At 40.1% G+C, this 9,220-nt stretch overlaps 1 protein-coding gene and 1 pseudogene across 2 annotated transcripts in view; one reads left to right on the top strand and one right to left on the bottom strand.

Annotated features, from left to right (window-relative positions):
• LOC145716181 (WW domain-binding protein 2 pseudogene) overlaps positions 1–7,964 on the bottom strand; it is a 74,515-nt pseudogene extending 66,551 nt beyond the window's left edge. Inside the window, exon 1 of the transcript XR_014138652.1 lies at positions 6,007–7,964. The product of XR_014138652.1 is annotated as a WW domain-binding protein 2 pseudogene (transcript). The remainder of the gene's footprint in view (positions 1–6,006) is intronic.
• LOC102739429 (L-lactate dehydrogenase C chain) overlaps positions 1–8,419 on the top strand; it is a 50,973-nt gene extending 42,554 nt beyond the window's left edge. Inside the window, exons 7-8 of the mRNA XM_081798506.1 lie at positions 2,129–2,252; positions 7,944–8,419. Coding sequence (XP_081654632.1) covers positions 2,129–2,252; positions 7,944–8,108 — 289 coding nt within the window. The 3' untranslated portion in view covers positions 8,109–8,419. The remainder of the gene's footprint in view (positions 1–2,128; positions 2,253–7,943) is intronic.
• The last annotated feature ends 801 nt before the right edge of the window (positions 8,420–9,220 follow it).

Raw genomic sequence — 9,220 nt, 5'->3', positions numbered from 1 at the left:
TTTAAGATTTTATTTATTTATTTGACAGAGACAGAGACAGCGAGAGCTGGAACACAAGCGGGGTAAGGGGGAGAGGGAGAAGCAGGCTTCCTGCTGAGCAGGGAGCCTGATGTGGGACTTGATCCCAGGACTCTGGGATCATGACCTGAGCCGAAGGGAGCCACTTAACAACTGAGCCACCCAGGCGCCCTATGATATCTAATTTAAATAATGAGTAAGACCACATTTTCCACTGAAGTCCTGTGTGATTTGAATAACAAATACTGCAACACAATACAGATTGGTACTCATTCCAATTAGTCCTCCCAACAATGCAGTGTCCAAATTAAATTATTTGCCCCTTGGTCATTTAGCAGAGGATCTATAATTATAAGAGTCCTCAGGATGCTGCTGGTCTTTATCTAAAAACAACTCAACTCTTATGTTATAGCCTCTGATTTTCCAGTGGCTAACCAACAACTGCAGGGGAGTGACATCATGATTTAATAGGATGTCGTTCCAGGTTTTTAGTAGAGCAATCAGTTTTTGTCTTAAGATAGTAGCCTTAAAACTGCTTGTTCTATTTGCTCCCCTTACCTTTCTTTTTATACCAGCAGTTTTATTTTCATTAGGATGGATAATAACAACTAAAGGATTATATTTTTAGCCATTTTTTTTCTCAACCCTTTTCTCTTTGTCAGTCCGTTTTGTTAATTCCTGAGAGGGTGGATCTGTCATCCAGATTCCACCGGTAAGATTTTTCCCCAGTTATCTACTGCAGAGCTTTCTTCAACTCCTACATCATCGTTCAATCAATCACTAGGCAGCAGAGTCTCCCTCTCTTTCCTTTTACTTAACCCGCAGAGTCTTGGTCATATTGAATTGAGAGTCTGAAAGTTAATCCTCAATTTGACAGCAATCCGTATGCCCTCTAACTGTGCCCCTGATTTTAGATTGACATTCAAATCATAGGATACTACAATGATTACAGTCCAGTCTCAACTATCCTGTGCTGAGGTGGTCCATACACACATCAGTCTTATCTTTTGCTACCAAGTGTGTTGTGTGCAGTCCTCGGGACTTGAAACTGTCCCTACATAGTTGTAAGACCACCTGATATGAATAATGATGCCAAACGTTCCTTTTTCTGTTCTGGATCCTTTTCTCAGAACTAAATAAGCTCATTGCTAAGTTAAAACCTCTTTATTCTTTGCCTTTGACTATCAATCCAAATCTGTTGGTGGCAATGCAGAAATATAACACATATTTATCGTAGAAAATAAGAAAATTCAGAAAAGTGTAAAGAAGATAATATCACTTGTAATATCACTTAAAAATAATCACTGTTAATAACTTTGTGGATTGATGCAATTCTAAAGTTTTTATAAACATGAATGATGTTTTTTACGAGCCTGAGATAAGAAATTGCATAATGTTTAGGACTGTGCCTTTTTCCTTTGAAAATATATCATGAACATTTTCCCATATTTTCATGTATTGTTGATTTAATGATTTATTCTTATGAAAAATATGTATACATGGCTTATAATTATATAAAGTTACATTGGCACCCTAGTAACAGTTTTAAGTGGTCTGCAAGGTGTATATGCTAACCTTCAAGATGATTGGATTCTGTGTTTGGATACTTAAGCAACAATAACAAAAATTTAAAAAATTTACATCTTTAGTGGCACATATGCCCTAGTATTCTGCCTTTATGATAAGAGAAGGGTGGGTTGGGGCGCCTGGGTGGCTCAGTTGGTTAAGCGATTGCCTTCGACTCAGGTCATGATCCTGGAGTCCCGGGATCGAGTCCCACATCGGGCTTCCCGCTCAGCAGGGAGTCTGCTTCTCCCTCTGACCCTCCTCCCTCTCATGCTCTCTGTCTCTCATTCTCTCTCTCAAATAAATAAATAAAATCTTTAAAAAAAAAAAGAGAAGGGTGGGTTAATTATTATTTAAAGTGAATAATGAAGTTTATGAAAATAGTATAGAAACTTTTATTGCCTATTCATAAATAATTTCTAGAAGAAATCTCTGGGAGTGGCATTGACATATAGGTTACTTCAAAATGGATGCTTGAAAAATAATATGTTTTCTCTGAATTGATTTGCCATGAATTTGATTTTCTTACTTTCTACAACCATAGTGCCTATGAGATTATCAAGCTGAAAGGGTATACCTCTTGGGCTATTGGACTGTCTGTGACAGATCTGGCAGGATCAATTTTAAAAAATCTTAGGAGAGTGCATCCAGTTTCTACTATGGTTAAGGTAGGCTTAAATTATCTCTTCATTTATCATCTTTTCTTTAATATTTGTTGAGTCCCTACTATGTGCCAGGCATATATACATTATACAGGCATTGAGGATATAGTGGAGAGCAAAAAAGGTCCTGACTTCATGAAGTTCAATTAAAGAAATGGACTTAATAAAATAATTATAAAAGTAAATTATATAATAACAAATTATGATAAGTGCTATGATGAAAAACTACCAAGTACTTAAGAGTATACAAGAAGAGAATTTAAATACCCTGGGTAGAAGCATGGGTGATGGTAAGGGAAGACTTCCTAAGGAAGTAAAATGTGACCAATTCTGAATAATGAGTAGGAGTTAATTTGGAAGGCTGGACAGGCAGAGGGAACACATGTACAGAGGAATAGAGGTAGATATAAGTAGAGGGCACTTGTGGATCTGAATAAAAGGTCAGTTGTTGAAATGCAGAGATTGAAGGGAAGTGCATGGTGAGGCTGAAGAAGTAAGCAGCGTTCGGCCACTGAAAGCCTTATAAAAGGATTTGGGTCCTTACCATAAGGGCTATGGAAAGCCACCAAAAGAATTTAAGCAAGGGACTGGCAAGTTTTCATGTTAAAAATATTTCTATGGCTGTGATAGAGGGAACAGATTTGAAAGGGACAAGAGTGGACATGTGGAAACTTGTCAAGAAGATGAACAGTAGTCCAGAATAGAAAGGATAGTAGTAGAGGTGAAGAGAAGGGGATGAATTTGAGAGACACTGTATTTAGGAGGTAACATTTATAGGACTTGGTAACGGAATGAAGTGGGAAATAAGGAAATGAAAGGTCATTTGTAGGTTTCTATTTTGCACCATTATATAGGTAGTGATATCCACTGAGGAAGGGAATTCTCAAGGAGAATCAGGTTTAAAGATCATGTTTGCAGTTATGGACAAGTTGAATTTAATGTGCCTTTGCAATATCCGAGGGGAAATAGGCAGTTGGGTACAAGCTTCTGGAACTTGTAAAAGAGTTTTAGGTTGGAGTTCTAAGTGTGAGTCAGTTTGGAGAGAGACGTTCCTGAAAGGGAAAGAGAAGTTCTGTCAACAACAACAACAACAACAAAGAGATGCTGGACAAGTGCAGACAACAGATACCCATTACACTTGGTAACAGCAGCTGGGAATTTTAATGAGCTTGCCTAAGGAGAGTATAATAAAATGAGAAGACAGACTGAGACTGAATCTTGAGGAATTCCAGTGTTGAAATTTGAGTTTATAGTGTGAGTCCACAAAGTGACTAAGAAGTGGTGGCCAGACAGTTAAAAGAAAAACCAAGAGAAAAGAATGTGGATTCATGGTAACCAAGAGAGAGGAGGATGCTTTAAAGATGAAAGAATTGGTTTTCTGTTGATTGATGTTGAGAAGTCATTTAAATTAGGTTTAAAAATGTCAGGAAGATAAGGGGACAGAGGTCATGGATAACCTTAGCAGGACCTGTTTAATGAAGTAATAGGAATGAAAGCCTGATTGGAATACACTAGGGTTTTCTTAACCTCGGCACTGTTGACTTTGGGCCCCATAGCTCTTCGTTGTTGTTGGAGGGCTCTCCTGTGCATTGTGGAATGTTAGCAGCATCCCTGGCCTCTACGTGTTAGATGCCAGTAGCATACCCTCTTTCCCCAGTTTTGACAGTCAAAAATGTCTCCAGATATTGACAAATTGTCCCTTTGGAGAGTCCCTTGAGAACTTTTGAGGAAATTAAGACAAGTATAAACAGCTCTTTTGAGGTGTTTGGCTGTGAAGGTAAGGAAAGAGAGTAGTAGTAATTGGAGAGGAAAATCAAGGCCAGGCAAGTCTGTGTTCTTTTTTTTTTTAAGATAAGATGCTGATAATAAAAGAAGAGATTGAAGATAGAAGTAAATAAGCAGAGGGGGTGGGATCCAGAGCATAGAATATCCAGAGCATATTAGTCGTAGAAAGGAGGAGAGAGAGCCAGTTGTTTTAACAGGAGATAATAGAGGATAGGCAGTGAATCATGTAGATTTGTAAGTTTGGCATTGGATGCATCTGAGAGACAAAATCACCTACTGAGAATCAGGGGATGTATAGAGAAGTCAGATGTTTGAGAAGATTTGAAATCATCTTTGTAGATAGTGAGAAATAGAATTTGACCCCCAAAAAAGCAGAATTGCTGTTAGGTGGATGCTTATTTGAGGTTGGTATGAATTAACTAATTAATTAAGATTAATTTTAATGTAAGTTAAAGATTAACTTTATTCTGTAGTTTCCTCCAGGGATCTGAGCACAGGAATGGAGAGAGAAGATAGCTGAATTTATCTGGGCGTGGGTTTTACTTGCTAGAGCATGAAAAGGGGAGGTGGGGGAGAAAGTAGAAGGGAGGGTTGGAGGAGGTGTAGCTTTTGGCTTATATACATGTTAATAATGGGTTTGACTTTCTGCTAAAGGGTCACAGACAAAATTCAAGAGCTTGGCCCTTAAATATGATCTGCGTACAAATGAATAAATTATAAGAGGAAAATGAATAATAAGGAATTTAAGAGATATTTATAAACTGAAAATTAAAATAGGGCAGAGGGTCTTAGTCTATGGTGAAAGGGTTATAGGATGAATCATGGGATCTAAGTTGGATAGGGAGGAACCCTCTAACAAGGTCCACAGTAGAATCCTTGGGGTGGGAAGAGAAGGTTCTATGAGCTGAAGAAGTCAAGGGACTTGGTTAGTTTATCCACATGGACAATGAAGTCACCAAGGTTAATCGTAGAAGTTGGGACAGAGAGGAAAGATTGTCAGCTAGGTGTCAGTCTTTTATGAATGAGATGGAGTAACCAAGAGATTAGTAAATGGTCATTAGTAGATGAGCTACAAAAAATAGGGGGAATGTTAAGAGAGTAGGGGACTAATGGTTTGAAAGAGGCAATGAGTACAGAATGAGTACACCCCTCCTTTTTGAGGATATGCAGGGGATATGGGAGAATAAGCAATTACCCCAAGGGTGCTCCTGAGGCAATGTCAGGGAGATGTCAAATGCTCTGAGAAGAGACTGAGAATGAGTAATATGGGAATTTCATAGTTTTTACTGTACAAATCGGTGGACAAGTTATATTTTATTTTTTTATTAACATATAATGTATTATTTGTTTCAGGGGTATAGGTCTGTGATTCATCAGTCTTACACAATTCACAGTGCTCACCATAGTACATACCCTCCCCAATGTCCATCACCCAGCCATCCCATCCCGCTCACCCCCCTCCACTCCAGCAACCCTCAGTTTGTTTCCTGAGATTAAGAGTCTCTTATGGTTTGTCTCCCTCTCTGGTTTCATCTTGTTTTATTTTTCCCTCCCTTCCCCTATGATCCTCTGCCTTGTTTCTCAAATTCTACATATCAGTGAGATCATATGATAATTATCTTTCTCTGACTGACTTATCTCGCTTAGCATAATACCCTCTAGTGACAAGTTATATTTTATAGGAAAACTTAAATATTTGACATTAAGAGCATAATCATTCATATACTCTTATATTTTTTTACCCCAGTTATTTCAATTTTATTTACATTTCAGCAAATAAATAAGGTACACAGTTTATGTCATATTAATATATTGCTGGATTTTTAAAAAATATATAGGGAATTCTTTTTTTTTTTTAAAGATTTATTTATTTATTTGAGAGAGCGAGAATGAGAGAGAGAGAGAGAGTACATGGGGGGGGGGGGGTTAGAGGGAGAAGCAGGCTCCTCGCCGAGCAAGGAGCCCGATGCGGGACTTGATCCAGGGACTCCAGGATCATGACCTGAGCCGAAGGCAGTCGCTTAACCAACTGAGCCACCCAGGCGCCCTAGGGAATTCTTTTTAAATAGCCTTTCCTCATTTTATGGCCAGTCCAGTAGCAAATGAGAGCCAATTTTAGTGTATTCAGGGGTCATATTGTCAACCAGGCATGAAGCTTAAAGAAAAGAGGGGGCTGGGTAGCAGGTCATGGTCAGTACATAGGACCAGGCAGGGCCAGGCCCCAGGGGCCCGGACCCTTATTTCCAGCCCACCTAGCAGACCCCAGATGGCATGATGGGATGGATATACATTCTCCAATTCTAGTCCAAGAAGCCCCTTCTAGAAGACAGACAGAGGAAGCAGAGGGGAAACAAATTCCCAAAACACTAACAGGGTAGCAGAGGCGCTTCCTCCTCAGCCACAGTGGCCTTGTTTCTGATGCCACCCAATCCCTAGCAACTCATGCTGAAGCTCCAAAAGTTACACAGAGGTGGCAACAGAATGACCAAGGGCAGGAAAGTCAAGGCAAGGTGAGTGTAACTGGAGCTGGAGCCTGGCTGGGAATGGAGTGTGGGCTGACAGTCTGGCAGGACTGTGGCCTTCCATGGCTAGGCATAGACCAGAGTGGAGGGAATATGAGTATAGGCTGGCAGGGGCCCTCAGAGGAAGACAGTGTGTGATGGCTGGTGTGATAGAGCTTTTGAGTTTGAATATAAAGTGCCTGCCAAAATGAGGGAGGTGCACTGTGGTGGAGGGGTGGCCACCGTCCCTTTGTGGGAGACTAGAGTGAAACAGGAGCAGGGGGCGCACCCTGAGATCCTAGGAGAGCCCCAGAGATGGTGAGAGGGAAGCTTGGCTGAGTAGCTCCTGTGGGCTCTGAGCTATTGTGGGAAGCTGGGAGGCAGCAGTCCAGAGTCAAGGAGCCTCTTCTTTCCCTCCATGCTAGTTCCTGGTAAATGTTTAATTATAAGGAAGGAAGGAGGAAGAACAAGACCATCCCACTGCCTCCTCCAACCCTAGACTCAACCCCAGGGGTAGAGAGGAAAGAGCAGAGTGGTGGAAGGCAGGGAGGTGTGAGGGGCCTACCGGGTCTTACCTTCCAGGGGGTAGTAGGAAGGTGGCAGAAATTGGTTTGTGGGCATGTAGGCCTTGTGTTTGTTGCCCAGGTCGTAATCGGTTCTGGCACCTGCTTCTGTGACCTTGGCTTCAGCTGCAGAAGTGGAGGGAACATCAGGGCTGCTGGCTGGAGACTCCAGGAGCCCCGAATAGGGTGGTGGCCATGGTTGCAACTATTCCATGTTCGTCATGGGAGGTCCTGGATAGAAGTCAGATGGAGTGGTAGATAGAAGTAGCCAGAAGGACAGGGGTACATTCCATTGGTAACTGGCAGGGAAAAGACAAAGGCCCTGCTAGGCATGTGAGAGTACCTACAGGCTCCATTAGAGGCTTCACCTTTGGAGGATTGAGATGTCACCTGTAGCATCTATCGTCCGACTCAACGGTGCCTCTTGGTGTAAAGGTCAACTTATACAAAGCAGTCTTCCCAGCCACTTCCTGCTTCAGCCTTCACGGTTCTGTTGATGTAGTTTATACCAAACCCAGGCTGCTTGATTTTGCAGTCCTTTATCAGATAAAATGGCATCGTAAAGGATTGGATGGCATCTTTTCTTTGGACAGAAAAATGGAACTCGTAAAGGGTAAAGTAGATGGTGCCTTTATTGGTCCCTTTGAAGGCCTTTGGTATGTTCTTCATGTCCTTGAGCACAAACTCTGCATAGACATAGGACATTAGCATTGGTATTAATTACTCTGCCCCCTCTCTGATTCTAGTGAACTCCATGGTCTCCCTGGTATCCTCTTATTCTGAAGCTCTCTTGCATACCTGCTTTTCTATATCAGGTTACTGAACAATAATCTAATTTTGCCTTTTAGGGCTTATATGGAATAAAAGAAGAAATCTTTCTCAGTATCCCTTGTGTCTTGGGGCGAAATGGTGTCTCAGATGTTGTGAAAGTTAACTTGAATTCGGAGGAGGAGGCCTTTTTTAAGAAGAGTGCAGACACACTCTGGAATGTCCAAAAAGAGTTGATATTTTAAAGCCTCTTAATGTTCCACTGTTTTATAGAACAGAAGATATCAGACTGTATATTTTACATTTTGAAAGTATTTTAATCTGATCTGTAAAAAATAAAAAAAATTGGAGACCCATGACATAATTTCAGTCCCTCAAGGCTCGGAAAAAGAAATGGTAAAGAGATTTCTCCTCTCTATGAATCTCTTAAAGCTCTGTTTTAATGATACCCAACCTATACAGATGCAAGTTTTACTTCTGAGGTATGTCATACATAAGAGTTGACTTCAAGTTTAGTAGAGTATGTATAACAACCCATTATAATATAAGACTTATGATTTTTCTCACAAAACAACCAGCACTTTTTCTAGTGTCAAAATTTCATTCTTCTATTAGGGCACAGGCATATTTACTTTATATTGCTTCATTAGCTTCATGTGTCTATGTATGATCTTTACTAAGTACTTATCTTTAAGACCATGTATATCAGAAGAAAACAGAAATAAAACTTTTATGGTATAAAAAAATTAAATGGAATGTCTTCAAACCTGTAAGCATTATTCCAAATCACATTAACTCAAATAGTTGATTTGGTGTCTCTGTTGAAATGCCACACAGGAAGCTTAGACCATTTTCTAGGTCATCTGTTGAGCAAACTACAGCTATGCTTGCTGTGTTATGGTTATGAGGTCAGTATGACATGATTTATGCCCTCAAGTATCTCACAGTATTTAGGGTACCTCAACTAATTGATTATTGACGTGCATGTATATGAGTGCATATATGTACTTCTGATTATATATACATATAGAACAAATATATATGAAATATTTCCTTGATTTCACAATTTAAGGCAGTTATAGGAAATACACAATTAAAACTAAGAAATCAGGACCAAAATAATTTATAATAGACTAGGACAGGATTAGTGAGAAACATTAGAAGACAGATATGCAGGTCCTAAGGACTTACATGGCTCTAGTGGAGGGGCGCTCATTGGGCAGAGAGTCGCAGTTCATATTCTTATTCTTGCAGTCTGAATAGTTTTCATTCTAGTCCTCTCCCGCTGAACATGATTAGTTTCCCATTATTCTTTTTCCTTGTTTCCTCTTCTCTTGAATGCACAAAACAGGATCAT

This window comes from Leptonychotes weddellii, chromosome 11 (assembly GCF_054177405.1).
Source record: "Leptonychotes weddellii isolate Sample4059 chromosome 11, ASM5417740v2, whole genome shotgun sequence".
NCBI lineage: Eukaryota > Metazoa > Chordata > Mammalia > Carnivora > Phocidae > Leptonychotes > Leptonychotes weddellii.
The sequence above is the reverse complement of the archived record's forward strand: the minus strand, read 5'-3'. Positions and strand labels throughout refer to the sequence as shown.